Consider the following 20,920-nt stretch of genomic DNA (forward strand, 5'->3'; position numbering starts at 1 on the left):
GTGGCGTTTAGCTCTTCACAGTGGCGTAGCGGACGGGCACGCAGCGCATATTACATTACTGTTGTTATTGTTATTAGGCTACTTTTATCATTAATATTACAGTTTATTTGCCCCGCAATAATTTCTTAGTGCATCGCTGAATAACTGACGCGCTGTAAGGATAAAATATTAGATTAGCTTACTTCTCATTTCAAAGACAACTTGTTGAACACAGAACACTTCTTTATTCATGAAAATATGCATTTTTTCACTAGGGGCCACAAGAGAAGTATTAAGAAAATAAACTAGATTAATGTCTCATCATCATTTTTCTTTATCACCAGTTGCTTGCAAAATGAAGGACAATGATTCACATTTTGTGCGCATCATTTCCTGAGACAATAAAACGAAGTAAATTATTAAATAAACAAGTAAGTAAATAAACAAGTAACAAGCCAACAAACTCGTGTGCTTAATTTCTATGAATAATTTGCTGATGCAGGTACAAAAATACTTTTTTATGATTAAGGTATAATCATAATGTATTATTTACTTATGATATTAATTATTATTAATATTATTATTATTATTTTTAGCATGAATAATTAACTTTTTTATTTTTTATTTTCAATTAGTGTACAAAACACTGCAGATGAAGTTCTCCAGAAGCTGATGCCTGTTTTTACAGCAACTAGATCAGCTGGGCAAGTAACACTGAGAACAAACATCACTGTTAAAACATAATAGCAGTTCTTACTTAAACATTATAAATGAATGGTTTAACAAAAATATGAGTCACACTTCAGCTTTTAAACCATCCACCTATCTGACCTGATTTGTAATCTACTCAACTCTACTTATATTTGTGTGAGAAATGTATATTAAAATATATGCATTTGTAATTTATGTATATAAACATTTATATTTAATGTATGTAATATATTCAATGTATTCCATTTGATCAGTTTCATATAATCTTTCTCCCTCACATAGAGAAATAATCTCTTAGAATAACAGTTAAATTTACTGATATATTGACTTCATTGTTTAAAAAAGAGATATTGTGCAAATTATAAACACAATTTAAAAAAGCAAAGATTTCTGTTTTGATCTGAGAGAGTGAAGAGTGTGTCATTGTTCTCTACAGGTTGGTTGATTGTGGTGTGACAGATGAAGGTTGTGCTGCTCTGGCTTCAGCTCTGAGATCAAACCCCTCACACCTGAGAGAACTGAGTCTGTCTGTGAATAAACTAGGAGACTCAGGAGTGAAGCTGTTCTCTCTTGTACTGGAGAATCCTCACTGTAAACTGGAGAAACTGTGGTAAGATCATACGTTACTCTCACATGAAACTGTCACTAGGCGCGTTTCTATTACAGATTTGCACAAAACTTTTGCGATTTATTTATTTTTTTTTCTAAATGTCGACAAAAAGCTATTGCGAAATAGATAAAAATTGTGGCGATGGACGTTGGTAGGTTTATTTATATCCCAGCCACTGCACTAGCCATTATTATTAATCGAAGGAGATGTATGTGTGTTTTCCAAGCATTAATGGTAAGGAACGACCCTTATTATATTTGTGAGCGGCACATATGAGGTGTTTCTGGGTGTTTCTCCCTCATTTCTGCTTCGAGGTCTTGATTGTGGCATTTATTTGAGGTTTAGAATCCATTATTCCTGTAATTCTTTTGCCTTATATGAATTTAATAAAGAACTCTGTCTCGTATTCTGTCCAGACATACTGCGTCGTCTACGTCAGGTGACCTGAAAATGCGCAAAAACTGTTTCCATTGCAGTTTTGCAAAATATTTATTTCTTTGAATTGTCTGAAAAACCACCTCATGCGAGCGTAAATACTTTTTTCCGATAAATGGAAGTTTTTGCGAAATTGACGCGTTTCCATTGGGCGTATTTTCAATTCGCAATTTCAATTTGCGCAATTTGAAGTGTAATGGAAACGCGGCTACTGTGAATTCATTGTTAGGTTAACAGTTTAGGACCCAAGGACCAGATGTTTGAAAGAAGACCCGGAGTCAGAGTTATAATATATTGAAGAAAAGTTTTACTGAAGATAGTTTGCAGTTTCAGCAGCAGAAGTTCAGCTTCAAGACTCACACAGGAGTTCGTAGGCCACCCCGCTTATAGTTACAAAGATCACAGCAGTTATACCATTTCTAAGGTCTAAGCTACGTCATTGCTTACAGGTTCCTTAACCTGTAACCAAGATGACTAACACACACAGGAAGTGATTTGAATGACTTCTCTGGAGATTTTACTTTGTTATAGAAGTTCAGCTTCAAGACTCACACAGGAGTTCGTAGGCCGCCCCGCTTACAGTTACAAAGATCACAGCAGTTATACCATTTCTAAGGTCTAAGCTACGTCATTGCTTACAGGTTCCTTAACCTGTAACCAAGATGACTAACACACACACCGACACTGGATATGGCCAGGCTCTATCTATAAACAGGAGGCTTGTCTCAAAACATCAAGATAATGCGTTCTTTCTCTCAAGGATAGGAAACTTTAGTCTAAATGGAAAGCAAGGCTGTAACTGAGAAATGGTCTCATAATTTATAGACTTCAATGACCCCTATATGTTTTAACACGTTGAAGACCTTTCTCTTTGTGTTTGAGAAAGGTCTTCAACGTGTTAAAACATATAGGGGTCATTGAAGTCTATAAATTATGAGACCATTTCTCAGTTAAAGCCTTGCTTTCCATTTAGACTAAAGTTTCCTATCCTTGAGAGAAAGAACGCATTATCTTGATGTTTTGAGACAAGCCTCCTGTTTATAGATAGAGCCTGGCCATATCCAACCTTGGAAAAGTTGTGTGTCGGTGTGTGTGTTAGTCATCTTGGTTACAGGTTAAGGAACCTGTAAGCAATGACGTAGCTTAGACCTTAGAAATGGTATAACTGCTGTGATCTTTGTAACTGTAAGCGGGGCGGCCTATGAACTCCTGTGTGAGTCTTGAAGCTGAACTTCTATAACAAAGTAAAATCTCCAGAGAAGTCATTCAAATCATTTGATATTTAGAAGGAAAAATATTGATTAATACCTTGATTATAATCACTTATTTCAAATACATTGAAGCAGCAGTGGATTCCAATCCACCCCCTTCATCATAAAGTATAATCAAAATGGAATAAAATGCAGGGAAATAACTATTATTTCATTCATTACAAGCAAAGCTATTAAAACAACATGATCAAATTCATCAAATTATTTTTACGTCTGTTCATATGAAGTGAGAGAATTAATATTTTTAAAGCGTTTGCTGTATTTCTCCTGCTGCTGTGAGTTCATGTGTTTGATCTGTAAATGATTGAACACATGAGCTGCTCCTCATTAAGGTGATTCTGCAGTGCTGATACTCACACTCACACTTTGCAGAGATGGCAAAAGCACTCACTTCCCGTACTCAAGTAGAAGTACAGACACTTGTGTAAAAAAATACTCTTGTAAAAGTAGAAGTACTGTTTTAACTTCTTTACTCAAGTAAAAGTAACTAAGTACAGGCACATTTTGGAAATTTACTTAAAGTATAAAAGTAAAAGTAGCCTTGTGAATGACAACCATTTAGGGACCGTTCGGTATTTATGGAATGGACCACCGGAGGAAAATAGGGGATGGTCTTATTCTATGTTGAGGGGAGGGTCATCCAAATTTGTTTAGTCTGGGGGGGAGGGTCACCCAACTTTTGTATTCATGAAAACTGCAAAATTTCAAAGTGTCTTGTTTGGTGCATATTTTTCTATGTATCTCCATGTAGCTCTCTCAGTCTTGCCCCTCCATCGCTAGCAGATGGGTCTGACCCAACAAAAGTCAGATGCAAAAGATAAAGTCCAGTTTGGTGCTGTTTGACAGTGCCTGCGCGCTTCGGGCGTACACGCTCAGTGCATCATGTCAGAACAGAACGCCAATTAAATGTTTACCCGGCAAAGCTTTAAAGCACGAGCAAATAATGAACTTTTGTGATTGTGAATAAGTGCAGAGTCCTGTGAGTGTAACTCTACCGCTGCGTTAACATGTGATGTGAATGTACGTCGAGTTTTACAGTATTGGGACTGAGGCGCCAGAACTTCAGCTGATAGAATGTGCGCTGTAGCGCGATACTACCATATTTCTTCAAAAGCAGATCGTGGGCTGTTTACACCTGGCCTCTTCATGCGTTGTCTCAGATCGGATTGCTATCTGATTTATTGAAACGATTCCATTTACACCTGGTCACATTAATGTGTTTTTGCCAAATGGATTTAAATCCGATCTTCAATTCCTGCGCTATATGCAGATTTAATGGAGTGCACGTCACCGAAAGCAACAGATATGAGCTGCATTTTATTGATCATCAGCTAAAATTTCTAAATCAAAGACCGCAATAAGAGAGAGCGGCAACAGCCCTGGTAAGATCATTTCATTTCTTTACTTTTAATGATGATGATTGTGTATTAAGCATCTGCGACTTACTTTCACTTTGATTTGCGATAGTTTGAACGTTGGCTTGATGAATAGATGCTCAGCTGCTCGTCTGCGGTGATGCCTGTTGCAGTAGCGTCGTCATATCTGGCTATAACATGACATATAGCCTATAACATGCTCTCACACGTTTATTTTTGTTAGCATTTTTGGGAGAAGTAAAATTCCCATATGTGGTTTCAACAACCAGATGCATTTACACTTGTCCAGTTTCGTCTGAAATGTGGCCCAGACCTCCTCCTGAAGTGATTTGAGCGATCGGATTCAAATCCGTCTCGAATGTGTTTCGGAGGGCATTTACACCTGGTCTTTTCACAGAAAACGCATGAAGTGGCCAGGTGTAAACAGCCCCTAAATCATCCACGATCAAAAATCGTAATATCGCATAAGCACAAGTATGAAACAATTGTTATCATGTCTGAAAACAAACACAAGTAACAGAGTTTACAAAACTGTATCGCACACATGCTACAGTGGTACATTTATTTATCGCACAGACCAGAATTCACAGATCCAGTTTATCTTTTTTAATCTTCCCCTTAACATTTAAAGGAATCTACAAGTATGTGTGTGTGTGCTCAAATATGGCTTTTGGAAAGCAAATAAAGGATCAAATATAGCTGAGAGCAGCGATGACGGGCCCAAGCCGGTGGCACCGCCACCCCGGTGCCTTTAGTTACCCTAAAGGCACCGAGGTGGCGGTGCCACCGGCTTGGGCCCGTCATCGCTGCTCACAGCTATATATATATATGTGTATATATATATATAAATTTTAAGGGACAAGACACAGAGAATTTTACTTGCTTGACCTAATTAGAACAATGAAAAAAATAAAATAAAAAGATAACTAGGGAATCACTAAAACAAAATAATTATTCTGATTTTATGATACACTCAAAATATTCCACAACAAATTCTTTAAATTTAATGATATTCAGAACGTAACAAGAATAAAAAAATAACTACAAACAAGCCAAAACGAAATAAAATAAAAATGAAAACAAAAGTAAGCAGTGTTGGGCTCACGTAACTCTCTCATTAGAATCAAAATGTTTCAACATTTGCAATGTATTTGGATGCTAAACTATTCTTTATCATAGGCTTTGTACTTCACTCACGTTCCAATATCGACAGAAAAAATCATCCTCTTCACACGCGCAAAAATGTACTTGGAAACATCACAGTGGAACGGTGCTTATCGTTAATGTTACGAATTGTACTACTGACTATTTAAACAGAGCAGTGTAATTTTTATATGTTAGGTTGACTATTTCATTATTATATTTTATTAAGGCTATAATGAACAGGCTGCGATGTCAAGATTACAATGCTGGAATGTGTGTGTGTTTGTGTGGCGCGGGCGCGATTGAACAGTGGACACATAAAAACATACTCTGTCATTTTGTTCATACAGGACATAATTCAAACTGCAAAGTATTTACTTATATTTGTGTACATTCGCAATAAAACACAACATTGTGCTTTTGTAAAATAAATTCAAGCAATCCGCCCCCCAAAATGGCACTAATTTTTAAATTAAACTGAAATGCTCATGGCTGCACAGGCATTCATAACTGTGCGTGCCCACGGCGAGGAACGAACAGGACAGAGTGAACGTTTTTTTTAGTTCATTCCTACTTCCATAGGAATTGAAAACGCTCGCTCTACTCCGCACCATTATCAATGTCTGGACGTCCGTATTTTACTATCGCTTTAAAGTTAGCGATTTAAAAGCCCCCAGCAGTGTCACACGTTGATTAACCGGTGGGGAAATATTCCCACAGTCACATCCCTAATATATTTATATATAAATACAATAGGCCTACCCGATTTTGAACACAAGAGGGCAGTATAGCACTATGTATGACTTGATTTATTTATTTTTTGGACTAAACAACCATTCTGTCTGTTTTTAAACTTAAACTTAATTCTTTAATTGAAAAAAAAAAAGAATAAAATGGGTTTAGTTCTGATATTTGTATACTTTTATATAGAAATAAATGGTGTATAATTACATTTTTAGAAGACATGAGGCTTTTAGTGTTTCCTTTTTTGACATTACTTTAATCCCTCGCCATAGCAAAACCGTTTGACATATTTATTATCCGTTCACAATTTAGCATCTTTAATGTATTTTCATCATGTTTAAAAAGTTTGGTGTGAATAAAATAAACCACTTAAGAGGAGTGGGTAAAAATGATTTTGATTTTGCAAATAAATTCACATTTAAACCAAAATATCTGACTTCCTTTTGGTCGGGGCTAATGACTGTAAATTAGAAAGTTGTCCGGCTCGATGAGTCCAATATAACTAGAGATTTTTGTAAGTGTAGGTAAAACTAACCCCCCCACTTCTGTCAAAAGCACCCTGGTGCCTTTAGTTACCCTAAACTATGGTATACTAGCTTGCAGCTATATATATACACTCACCTAAAGGATTATTAGGAACACCTGTTCAATTTCTCATTAATGCAATTATCTAATCAACCAATCACATGGCAGTTGCTTCAATGCATTTAGGGGTGTGGTCCTGGTCAAGACAATCTCCTGAACTCCAAACTGAATGTCAGAATGGGAAAGAAAGGTGATTTAAGCAATTTGGAGCGTGGCATGGTTGTTGGTGCCAGACGGGCCGGTCTGAGTATTTCACAATCTGCTCAGTTACTGGGATTTTCACGCACAACCATTTCTAGGGTTTACAAAGAATGGTGTGAAAAGGGAAAAACATCCAGTATGCGGCAGTCCTGTGGGCGAAAATGCCTTGTTGATGCTAGAGGTCAGAGGAGAATGGGCCGACTGATTCAAGCTGATAGAAGAGCAACTTTGACTGAAATAATCACTCGTTACAACCAAGGTATGCAGCAAAGCATTTGTGAAGCCACAACACGCACAACCTTGAGGCGGATGGGCTACAACAGCAGAAGACCCCACCGGGTACCACTCATCTCCACTACAAATAGGAAAAAGAGGCTACAATTTGCACGAGCTCACCAAAATTGGACAGTTGAAGACTGGAAAAATGTTGCCTGGTCTGCTGAGTCTCGATTTCTGTTGAGACATTCAGATGGTAGAGTCAGAATTTGGCGTAAACAGAATGAGAACATGGATCCATCATGCCTTGTTACCACTGTGCAGGCTGGTGGTGGTGGTGTAATGGTGTGGGGGATGTTTTCTTGGCACACTTTAGGCCCCTTAGTGCCAGTTGGGCATTGTTTAAATGCCACGGCCTACCTGAGCATTGTTTCTGACCATGTCCATGCCTTTATGACCACCATGTACCCATCCTCTGATGGCTACTTCCAGCAGGATAATGCACCATGTCACAAAGCTCGAATCATTTCAAATTGGTTTCTTGAACATGACAATGAGTTCACTGTACTAAAATGGCCCCCACAGTCACCAGATCTCAACCCAATAGAGCATCTTTGGGATGTGGTGGAACGGGAGCTTCGTGCCCTGGATGTGCATCCCACAAATCTCCATCAACTGCAAGATGCTATCCTATCAATATGGGCCAACATTTCTAAAGAATGCTTTCAGCACCTTGTTGAATCAATGCCACGTAGAATTAAGGCAGTTCTGAAGGCGAAAGGGGGTCAAACACAGTATTAGTATGGTGTTCCTAATAATCCTTTAGGTGAGTGTGTGTATATATATATATATATATATATATATATATATATATATATATATATTAGGGCTGTCAATCGATTAAAATTTTTTATCGATTAATCGCATGATTGTCATGAGTTAACTCGTGATTAATCGCACATTTTTTTATTTGTTCTAAATGTACCTTAAATTAATACTTTTCAAGTTTGTAATACTCTAATCAACGTGGGCATGGATAAATATGGATGCTTTATGAAAATGTATGTTTATTATTGAAACCATAGTCAACATAGAGCATGAAGACGAGACATGTTTCAAAGGTCATAGATGTTTTTCAAAGAACTTGTTCATGTCTATTAGACACATGTAGAAAGAACAAAGAAATACCAGGTTCCCATTACTTCTCTTTCTTTGCACTGAGCAATTAACACAAACATGTTTAGATTTTTGCATGACAGGGCAGCTCTTCTGAAAATGCTAAATGTACATTTATTATTTATTATTAGGCTACATTATAGTTTGTCTCTCTCTGTGCCCATTTTGATGAAGCTAAATTCTCAATAAAACTGTTTTCATTGGTATATTTTACTGTTTCTGTTGTCAAACAACGGAATGAATATGAAATGGTGACTGAAACGCGACCCATTAAGACATAACCAGCTCTCCCTTCCAAGATGTTAATCTGCACAAAAATCCTGATAATCGAGCCGTCGTCTGATGAAATCAAATACACATAAGATAAACACAATATCTGTTTTGCGATTTCGGCTATACTTGCATGTAAAATTAGAGAAGCAACATCATATCTGTGTTTAACTGAATTAAAGCGCTGCTCCTCTCTCCAGCGCGAGACGCAGAGAGAGAGCGAGAGAGAGAGAGGCGCGCGCGCACGCGTGCTGGGAGAGCAGTACCAGCGGTACCGGTAGATTCTCAGAAACTAAATAAGGTTTGGGCGCTTTGTTGAAGGGAAAAAATCGCTAAATGGGTCTGCAATGTCGCTAAGTTGGCAACACTGTGTATCTCCATTTCTCCAACTAGGTTTTGGGCCACGGGTCAAACAGAAAATACGCGCTGCGTTGATCGAGCGTTAAAAAAAATAGTGCCGTTAATATGATTTTGCGTTAACGCGTTATTAACGCGCTAACTTTGACAGCCCTAATATATATATATATTTATTTATTTTATTTTTTCATAGAAATGATTTTTATACTGTCAAACTGTATATTGAATCCCCTAATCATAACTGATGTATTTTCACAATGTGAACTAATGAGTATTTGTATATATTTCATATTGACAGCATTATGTTATTTATTTTTTAAGTGTCATGTTAATCTCTGGATATAGGCTTAATGTGTGTCATTGTTCTCTACAGGTTGAGTGAGTGTGGCGTGACAGATGAAGGTTGTGCTGCTCTGGCTTCAGCTCTGAGATCAAACCCCTCACACCTGCGAACACTGGATCTGTCTGAGAATAAACTAGGAGACTCAGGAGTGAAGTTGTTCTCTGCTGTACTGGCGAATCCTCACTGTAAACTGGAGATACTGTGGTAAGATCATACATTACTCTCACATGAAACTGTCACTGTGAATTCATAAAGTATAATCAAAATGGAATAAAATGCAGGAAAATAAATATTTCATTAATTACAAGCAAAGCTTTTAAAACAACATGATCAAATTCATTAAATTATTTTACGTCTGTTCATATGAAGTAAGAGAATTAATATTTTAAAGCTTTTGCTCTATTTCTCTTGCTGCTGTGAGCTCGTGTTTGATCTGTAAATGATTGAACACATGAGCTGCTCCTCATTAAGGTGATTTTGCAGGACTGATAGTCACACTGAAAAACACACTTTGACATCATGATATACATTTAACACCCTTTACTTTAAACACCCTCAATCTCAGCACAGTCAGGATTAACACAGTCCATTCATTTTAGGGGGAAACTGGATACTGTAGAGATTTTTCTCCAGGTTTAAAGTCTACACCATGTCAATGTCACAGATTATGACATGGAGAAACACTATAATACATCGATGACACGTCAGTGTCTGTATTATTAATGAGACTGCGTGTTCTTATCCTATGAGAAGACATTTCTCTTATTCATGACAGCACATGGTGTTTTTCTATGACAGACGCTTCAAACTGTAAAATCAGGCAGTAGTTTAGAGAGGCGTTAAAAGTTAAAAGCAAGAGTTGAGTGTGTTGCAGGCTTCCCCCGTGATGCTGTCAGGCTGAGACTCGCTGCGGGCATTAGGTTGGCCAGAAACTACCAACACAACCAAACTGTGTGTGTGTGTAACAAGCGTTTTTCTGAGGAGAGCTACGAGAATTTCTATCTTCTCTGTCACTATCCATCTTTATTGTCAGTGTCCTGAAGGTACGTAGATTTGTGATCTACTCCACCGTTTTTTATGACATTTTTATGAGAAAAGTCTTATCATATATATGTAAGGGATAATGTAGAGCGAGGCGGTTGTTATAGCGAATACAACCCCGACAGGCTGATCTGGACCCCGACGCGAAGCAGAGGGGTCTTGAATCAGCCTGAAGGGGTTGTATCCTCATCCGCCACAGGTCTTCTGCCTCCTGTTCCTCCATCAGCCTCCGCTGCTCTCCGCTATATTGCGGCTCGTAAAAAAACACCAACATCTGATTCGAGCATCAGACTTTCGAAATCCTCTTCTTCCATATCATATTGAGGAGCTTCCGCTATTGTCATACCTTCACATCTGGCTCCACAGTGCCTGTTAGCTTAGCTTCCAAACAAGATGGAGGATATTGCTTTTAGTTTCAGAAAGTGAAGTCCCACCCACTGATCTGTGATAGGTCTGTAGCGTGAGTGGGTCCCTCCCCCTGGGAAAGATGAGGAACGAGTGTTTAATGTCTCAACCCCTATACAAAGATATGGGAATTCCTGCTTAGAATGATGCAAAATGACGATTTTTACATCATTATAAGCAGGAACTGCAACACTGAAAATCTTATTCTCCCGTCTCAGGAGAAAATGAGGGAATAATGCACGACCATTCAAAAATAAGGGAATAATGCACGACCATTCAAAAATAAGACTGAGTTTCTAACAATACAAAGCTTAATGTAAATGGGTGAAGGGTCCCATTAAGCACACTCACACACACACGTTCCTTAAAATGTTTACAAATACATTAAGCACACTCACACACACACACACACACACACACATTCCTTAAAATGTTTACAAATACATTAAGCACACTCTCACACACATGCAGAATGTTCCTTAAAATGCTTACAAATACATTAAGCACACACACACACACACACAATGTTCCTTAAAATGTTTACAAATACATTAAGCACACTCACACACACACACACACACACACACCACACATTCCTTAAAATGTTTACAAATACAATAAGCACACACACAAACACACACACGTTGGGTTTCCATGTTTTATGGGGACTTTCCATAGAAATAATGATTTTATACTGTACAAACTCTATAATCAATCCCCTAATCCTAACTGATGTATTTTCACAATGTGAACTAATGAGTATTTGTATATATTTCATTTTGACAGCATTATATTCATTATGGATATAATTTATCTCTGGATATAGGCTTAATGTGTGTCATTGTTCTCTACAGTTTGAGTAAGTGTGGTGTCACAGATGAAGGTTGTGCTGCTCTGGCTTCAGCTCTGAGATCAAATCCCTCACACCTGAGAACACTGAATCTGTCTGATAATAAACTAGGAGATTCAGGAGTGAAGCTGTTGAAGGATCTGAGGGATGATCCACATTATAAACTGAAGACACTACGGTAAGAATAATTTTGAACTATTTTCATCATCATATTTTCATTTAAAAATCAAATGGCTGATTTACTCACTAGAAGTAAATTGTACCAGTTTCAGTAACACCACGTGTGTGTGTGTGTGAATATTTTGTCTGAGATCATCAGATAATGAGTCTTAAATTCAGCTTTAGTTTCTGTAGGTCTCTGAGCTTTAAACTGTGTTTAATATGAGTTTAATTCTGCTCATACTGATGTGACTGTTTGTGAAAATAATATTAATGTTATTTTCAGCTTTTCCCCTTTAACTGTCTCTATAGGCATCTTTACACAGCCGAGTTAAGGCTGCTCTAAAGCGGCTCTGTGTCTGCTCAAAGTTCTGTGTAAAGACACAATGCCGCATAAAAGCAGACTTAAAATATGACGGGTCTGACCCACCTCAGCCCCTAGTATCAAAGATGACTCTGATATTGTTTTGGTTCAGTGTAAATGAACGCGATCTTGTGCTGCTCTAAACTACGTCATTGTCATGACAACCAAACGCGCGTCGCGAGAATCAAGAATCGGAAGACTAAACATATCGGCCTAGCTCTATATTGTTTTAGCCAAATTAAAAAATGTCAGCCAACAAGGGACAATAAAGTAAAAGTGTCCTGTACTCACATCGTGAAGCAAATCACCAAAATAAGAGTCGTCGATGTGTGTAATCAAATGGCTTTCGCCGTTTGTAATCTTCCGTTGAAGAGACTGGCAGATCAACGCGCCGCTACATTTCTCTCAGATACGCTAAATGCTTATTCAGCGTCACTGTGTTATATTATATTCCAGAAATCATCTTCTTGAGGACGATATTTCACCCACACACGTCCTGCCTGAAACACTGACGACAGCAGAATTGTTCTTTCTGGCTTTTTTATTTTTTATTTTTTTTTAATCCTGCAGTGATCGACCCGGTGTAATAATTCATAATATATTTGTAGCATTTGTTCCATCTGGAACAATTTTATTAAGAAATAGAAAATCTTATATCACTCTAAAATTCTGTATTTTTATTTATCTCGAGTTTTATTTCTTTGTTTACTATTTAATTACTTTTAAATTCATTTTATAACACTTTGTTAAAACTGTAGTTTTAAAATAGTAATGCTCAAAGTATTATTTCCCGCAATTTTAATAATTAATTGTTCTCCGCGTCAGAGAAGCAATAAACATTCTGTGTAAATGCACATTTTGTGATTTTATGCCGCTTCAGATTTGGTTTCTGTGTAAAGACGCCTTATGTGTGTGATAATCTGAGATTTGGGTTGTTATTAACTGATATTAAATGTGTAGTGAGTGTAATGATCATTTCTGCTGGTTCTGTATCAGCTGTCCGTTGTGTGAAAATGACCTTTCATGTGCTTTTGATTTTGTAAAGTGACTTTGAGCATCAGATAGAAGCTATATGATCATGTTTGAGAATGAATTAATATAGATTATCTAGTTAGTTTTCTTATGAAAAGATGTGACAGATGTAATATCTCATACTGCATATGTGACTGTTTGTGTGTTTTATTTTAGGTATTAGATGACAGTCTGATCTTCTGATGATCATCTGATGGTGAATAAGGATCCACTACAGAGACTCACAGTCAACAGAATCAACAGAGACTGAAGATACATTGACTTCACTGTTACAAATTAAAGGGGTCATATAATGGTACATGCACTTTTACAAGTTGATTGTACTGAAATGTGTGTTGGCAGTGCCTGTACACAACCATCATAAAATGATAAAAATCCACCCAGTGTTTTTTTTTTATCTCATATGTTTTCCCCCCCATCTCAAATCAAGCCGTTCGATTTTGTGACGTCACACGGTCAGATGCCCCTCCCACGATTGTTGATTGACAGCAGCGTTTCAACACAGACCCGTCCTCGCTCGTGAGCGAGCTGTCAATCATAGTCCACGCGGACCGGTGCGGTCATTGTTGATGCGCTGCTGGAGCACTGTCTATGAGCAGAATGGCGTCTAAGCGATTGTGGTGTTCTGTTCTTGGGTGTAATAAGGAACACAGCAGTCATTTTGATGTTCCTAAATCCGAACCGCTGAAGACAGTTGTGAACTTTTTATTCCTTCATCGAAGCAAAAACCAGGAGACTTGAGATGGATCTTATAAGCAGAAGAGATTTATTCTTCCAAGTCTGTAGTCTGTAGTTCATCATCAAGACTAACCATAATACAGTATTCAGTGTAATTATACTTCTCAACGAGGGGAGGGATTACATAGAGGTGGAGACTCTGAACAAAGCATGCAAATTAAGTATACAGGTAGACTCCAGCGTGTTACCAGTCTCAATCCAATCAGCATAACCATTCATACGCATATGTGCTAATCTAATCAGCCTAACGATACAACGTCTGGAGCTCGGACTTTGGCTCCAAGAGCCATTTGCAGAACAAAAGGTGAGATTCTCAGTGAATCATTCGTGTGCTAATCCCATCAGTCTGAGTGAAACTGGGACTCCAAGAACCCTTAAAGAATTGCAACTTTGCTGAGCAGAATCATTATCTCAACCTTAAACGCTAAATACAATATTCTTTACCGTGATGTTATGTATGGAAGCATATTTGAAATAGATTTAAAATTTGTAACCCTTCAGTCCCCCGTTTGAGAGTTCTTAAAAACTCTCACAAAAATACAAATTTAGACACTTAAAAGTTCATTCTTGTAACTTGAAAAAGTTACAGGCACATAGCAAGTTCGTTCTTGTAACGTGTGATAGTTACAGGCACATAGCATGTTAATTATTGTAACTTGTGTAAGTTACAGGCACATAGCATGTTCTGTGTTGTTCATCTGTAATTGCATGCTGACACAGAAACATAACATGCAATTAGGGTCTGTGAAGTCCTTACGGGTAATAGTCTTTTCTGGTTGGAACTGTTATTTCCTTGTGAGAGGCAGGAGTCATTTGTTGGTTGACACACTCCATACTAACAGGTTTCCGAACCATGAAGAATTATCTTCAGTCACCTGGTGAAATTCTGTTGAAAGATCAAGAATGTCTTGTTGGATTTTGTTCAAGTTCTCTGATGGATGACTGAAGTTCCCGTAGGTCTCTGCGTTGTGTATTTTATTTTTTTTTATTTTGGGATAGTTCGTTCAGCAATGGGTCTAGTTGTCTTCTTGAGGTTGTGGCTTCATATGCAGGTGAGACGTCGTTGCATATGGATTTTTGGAACAGCCATCAAGTGTTTATCTGCACAGAGTAAGAAAGAAAACAAAAGACGACAGAGCAGTATTTGTTCAAACACTAGGGTTGTATCGTTTTCAGAGTCTGCTGTTGTTGTTTCATTCTTTCCCTATTTCTTAATTGATTCGACACCTATGGACCAGTGAGGTGGGGATAAGAGGGGGGATGAGGAAATCTTCACCACAAGGTTTTGCCCCCGAGGCCTGTTGCACTTCGGTTCTTCCCTGGGCTCCGCACTGGTCTGTGTGTCCTATTCTGTCCCTGTTGTGTGCACACTGTACAGTGTGAGAAAAATTGGCACATTTCCATTCTCCAGTGAAACATCAGTCATAGTAGACATTAGTGATCGACCGATATATCGGCCGGCCGATATATTGGGCCGATATTTGCGTTTTTTACGTGTATCGGCATCGGCCGATACACGGCTGCTGCGCTCGCCGATAGTTTTTTCCCGGCATTATTTACAGACAGGCGTCCACAGGCAGCTGCACTGCACTGAAGACGCTGCACTGCCCCTCCCCCACTAACAGAGTGCTGGAATCTGCTCTTCAAGACAACGATAAGTTTTAAACTTCCAAAGCATCTTCTAACTGTTTGACTTAGCTGAAATATTGCCATACACTTTGAAAGTGGAAACGGGTAGCTCTATATGTACTAGCAACTATAGCTAAGCAAGTGTGTGGGTCCAAATGGAAAACGCGAATGCTTCTATAAAACTGCTTGTCATTGTATTTAGGGAGCTGCAAATAGCTAAGTTGTAGGCTATTCGTATGCATACGGTAGCTGTTACGAACACTGGTCATAGGATTAAGTAATGCCGACGTTGTTCCGTGGTGTTTGTGGGAGTTTTATTCAGCGACCACCTGGCAGAGGTTTGGACGCGTGTGGTGTGTGTGTCTCTCCAGTGTTTCCCACACATACGGTGGAAGTGCGCCACAGAATCAACACCGCCACATATTGCGTTTTTTGCGGTCAAATTCTCAAGCAGAATTTTTATCCCGCCAAAGCCTTATTTGATCGCTGAGTGATGTTGATGACTGAAAACTGCGCTGTGACAGGTCGCATGTTGCTGAAAGAACGAGCAGAGAGAGAGAGCGCGCGCGCACACTCTCACCGTCTTCAAACTGTCTTGCTCTCCCTCCCTCGCGCATATTAATCAAAATCAATTGAGAATTGACATGATGGTAAAAGTTTGGAAGAGCGAAGTTTCATGTGGAGGATTGGGATTTTTTTTTCCTGAATTACCCCTGGATGTGATTTGTGCTAAAAAAAAAAAAATTCCTTATCTTCTCTGAAAAGCGTACGTTCCGCACATTCAGCTGACACAAACCACACTTTCAATAAACCCAAAAACCTATCCAGTGATGAAATGTTTTCTGTGTTGACACAAATCTTGTGCGATGTCCTAAACTGCCAGGATAATCACACAAACACGTACACGTCCGCTAATGACACCTCTGATTCACGCACTAATGACTCCTTTGAACCGATTCTATTTAATGTATGGCAATACATTATAACAACTGATCTATCCAACACTGAACTCACCAGACGTCTGAATTGGTGTATAACAAATCAGTAACACTTTATAATAAAGTTCAGTTTATTAAACTCTAGTTAACTTCATTAGTTAACATTAACTATTAATAAACTGCACTTCTACAGCATTTGTTAATCTTTGATAATGTTAATTTAACCATTTATAGTAGCCTTATTGAAATCAAAAGTTGTATTTGTTAACATTAGTTAGCCTAATGCACTGTGAATAACATGAACAAATGAACAGCTGAATGAACAGCTGTATTTTTATTAACTAAGATTAACAAAGATTAATAAATACAGTAACAAATGTACCTTTTGCTCATTTTTAATTATGCTTAAATAATTATTTTCAGTATTTTCAGCACTGAACTCTTTTTTTTTTTTTTACTTGTTCTACCTCACCTGTTTTTACTATTTGTTAAATATATATATTTTTAAGTTCAATAAATGATTTGAGACTTGCAACATTTGTTATCATCATGATCACTGTGTCATTTTTATGATGTAAATTGAGGGAGCAAAAGCAGTATCGGCTCCAAATATCGGCTCAAGAAAATCGGCAGCCCGTATCGGTCATCGGCTAAGGCTGATGAAAAAAAATCGGTACCGGCATCGGCACTAAAAAATCCATATCGGTCGATCCCTAGTAGACATCATAATAGAGCATGGGGGTCTGACTGGAATATTCTGTGGTATAAAATTTAAGGCTGTGAGTCTTACTTAATATCTCCCAAAGAAAGGCTGAGACAGTCACTTTCCTTTTGTTCTATTAAACAAAAATAAGTTTCATCTTTGTTGTTGTTTCTGGGGAAATTAAGCACTCACAGCCTAAATGGTTAACACATTATCAGGTTGCCCCACGAGTTTAATGAGGAGGGGAGGGGCTGCTTCAGAGTAGCAAGCAGGCTGAGCAGAAGCTGAGTAACCTTGTTAACTTCTTTCAAATTCTTTGTTTTTCCTACACTCATTCATCCAATGGCCATGTTTACCACAGTAATTACAGCTGCCCTCTCTCTTAGGACGTTTGCGTTTCTGTTCATTCTCTGTGTTGCCCTTAAAGGATGCTGCTGCAATTTTTACTCTTGCCTTGACATCAGAGTCTCTTTCCCAAGTAGCTAACCTGTCCAAGTTGTTTTGCAGGGTTCTACTGGACCATGTTAATTCTAAGTAAGGCAATGCATTTTTATGTTCTGACAGAAGACCCTGAAACCATGCGCGAACTAGGGGACCATTATCATCTAGAACCTTCTCTGAAGTGTCAGCAATTCCGCTGTAAGCTGCAGTGGTCTGGCAAAATCTTTCTGTGTACTCACATACATTTTCACCCTTCTTCTGTACCAAACTAGTGATCTTTGACCAGTCCACGTTCGGTCCAACAATGTCCGTTAACACTCTCAGAACTCCCTCTCTCAATTCATCTTTTCTGGCATTTTGAAACTCAGAATTGTTTACAGCACTTTCAAAATCATTGAATTCTGACTCAGTCAAGATCTGTGATATTAGCTGGGTGACTTCAGCTAGAGACATATCGTAGAGCCGCATCTTTTTGGACAACTCTCTCCTAAACTCAGAAAAATTTCTTTGCACTGATGGCAAACTTTCAGCAATTCTCTCAATATCTTTAGGACCTAAAGCTGTGTTGACTGCTTGTATGGGGGTTGCAGATGGAACTGGATTAACCCCTTTTCTCCTATTCTGAGCCTTTTGTCTTGCTCCACACACTTCAACTGCATTTCCATCTTTCATCATTGCATTGACATTGTCCTCTATTCTATCAAAAGACTGTAAATCAGGATAGCTTTCATCTGACTGTTGGTTTTCTGAGTCACATTTGGTTGAGGCTTTGTTACAGCCCACCTTTTTAAGACAGGACACTTGAGTCTGCAATTGTTTGTTCTTTTAACTTATCAATACACTGAGCTTGTTCTTGTGCAATGGATAAGCTAAATTCTCTGTGACAGAAGATGATACCTTTCACATTTTTCTTCCTGATACATGCACCCAATAATTTCTTATAATCTTCAATTGAGCATACTTTGTCTGCATCAATGCCAAATTTCTTTGTCAAATTCAATCTGACTTCCTCAGTCACGACTGAGTCCATGTGCTCTCATAACAAAGACTTAAACTCATTGTCTGTCCATAACGGGCTAGCTAATCCACCTTTCTCTGTCGTGGGAATCAGCCTAGCATTCCTTCTAACCATTTTGTGACTTCTTTGTTACCACACAAACAAAAACAAAAACTTCTCTCTTCAACAGAGGGTACACTTGTAAACTTTCCAATTTACCAACACTTCACACTTACAGTAACTTCCCTGCCGACAAGAACAGAGGATAAACAAAATATTAGCAATTTACGCTAATCCTTCTTTGCCTAAAGCAAAGGATACAAAATATTAGCACATGCTGCTAACCGTCCCTGATAAAGCAGAGGATAAAATCTTCACTAACTTTACAGAGGATAACACTTCTCTAGCAAGAGGATAAAACAATATTAACATGTAATGCTAATCTTCCCTGCCTGGCAGAGGATATCTTTAGTTAACCCTCTGAGGTCGACAAACGCGCCGGCGCGTTTTGCTGGATTTTCTTCACATAGTAGTACAATAAACTTAAATTTCTCCGTCATTTATGGTCATACAGAAAAAAGAAATATGAAAAAAGAATTTGTGATATTTCTACTTTTGTATGTGTCCACTTACAATCGAATCAAAACATTGTGCTTTTGTAAAATAAAGAAAATAAACAGGGTGTGTTTTCTGCTTCCCGTCGCGGTGAACTTTTTTTTCTTGAGCACGTCTATAAACTGAAACAAAACTCAGCGAATACTTGTCACACATTTATGAGCCATATATCTTTATAATCATTTAAGTGTGTACTTTTAGATGATCGGATTCAAACTGAAAACAAATATTCTCTGTTTAAGTAATTTGTATAAAACCAACAAGATGTCCAGCTTCTCACGCGCTTGCTAATTATTTTTAATTTGACCACGCCCACACGCGCAAAAGAGATTCACATGCAAATCTCCACATGGAACGCGAACGCGCTCATTAGCCTACCTCAAAATCAAAGCACGAAAAAACTTCAAGTCTCTGCTTTTCGTCGAGTTTGAAAGACATGCCGTGAGCTTACATTGGCTTTACCTCAGAAGAAGAAGAACGCGATTTGAAGACAAGAAAGATGTAAGGTAAGAAATTCTTACTTATTAGATTATGTTATTGTTGCATAAACTTCACATTGCAGTTGAACTGTTGCTAGATATATGGTGAATATTATAATATTTGGACCCGTGTTTACTGTTACTGTGTTTGTGGATATCTATTCAAACGTAGATATGTATAATATGGTAACCATAATGTTTCATATTTTGGAGCGAGCTCTGGTTTTGAATGTATCATATTTGGAGCGCGATCGCGTTTGAATGTATCATATTTGGAGCGCGATCGCATTTGAATGTATCATATTTGGAGCGCGATCGCGCTTGAAAAGCAAAACGCACCAAACAAAGGCTTCATGTTTTTACTATTATCTCATTTCATATCATCATAACGAATGGAAACATTTGAAGTAACATATGATAATCAATATATTTTTCTCTAGCGTAGTTGTTACTGAAATCTTTTGGAAGATTTATATGCTGCTATAGGTTGTTGTTATTATTATTTTATGCAGCACTGTGCATAGCCTACTGCTTACAAGGCACAACAAACCTGGTGTTCATTATATTATATATTGTTGGAAACATTTGTGTGTGTGTGTATTCTGTGAATTTTAAAAAGCAATTTTAACCAGAAAAATCTAAAATTTATTCCCAATAAATTTTAGAACTATATTCCCTATTTCTCTTGATATCAGTATGTTCACTTTTTTTTTCTTTCAGGGACCAGATGCCACTGACATGAGTCTCTGTACATGAACATGGTAAAGTGAAAATCAAACACCTTGGAAATGAAAGGTATGTACAATGTTTTTAGGAATGGCAGAAATGTCTCTGTCTTTGGATCATTGTTTTCAATAAGTGCTTTTTTGTCATTTGTTGTGTATATTTGGATTATGTTGTGTTGTAAATAAATCCAAACAATCAAAAAGCCATTCTTTTTTAAATCTCCTCATTCTTTGTGCAAGGTTGCTCAGAATGATAGGGCCTGATAGCTCCTAAAATAGGGCCATTAGGGAGTGTCTTTGTCTTTCTCAGGTGTGAAAAGCTTGCATATTAATGAGGTGATCCGCCCCTTCGCATATTGCTTTCTCACACAAAACACGTCTTAGACA

General features: G+C 37.9%; 1 protein-coding gene across 2 annotated transcripts in view; it reads left to right on the forward strand.

Moving 5' to 3' along the window:
• Positions 1–20,878, forward strand: part of LOC311067215 (NLR family CARD domain-containing protein 3-like) — a 35,786-nt gene extending 14,908 nt beyond the window's left edge. The window contains exons 7-11 of one of the 2 annotated variants that reach the window (XR_014603193.1): positions 615–683; positions 1,127–1,300; positions 9,448–10,460; positions 11,718–11,891; positions 13,425–20,878. Coding sequence is in view for 1 of the 2 variants with exons in the window: in XM_084088939.1 (XP_083945065.1) it covers positions 615–683; positions 1,127–1,300; positions 9,448–9,621; positions 11,718–11,891; positions 13,425–13,431 (598 nt within the window). In the remaining variant the exon portion in view is untranslated. The remainder of the gene's footprint in view (positions 1–614; positions 684–1,126; positions 1,301–9,447; positions 10,461–11,717; positions 11,892–13,424) is intronic. The other variant, XM_084088939.1, reaches the window with a different exon arrangement.
• Positions 20,879–20,920: the final 42 nt, after the last annotated feature.

Source organism: Abramis brama, assembly GCF_963993115.1.
Source record: "Abramis brama genome assembly, chromosome: 17".
Lineage (NCBI taxonomy): Eukaryota > Metazoa > Chordata > Actinopteri > Cypriniformes > Leuciscidae > Abramis > Abramis brama.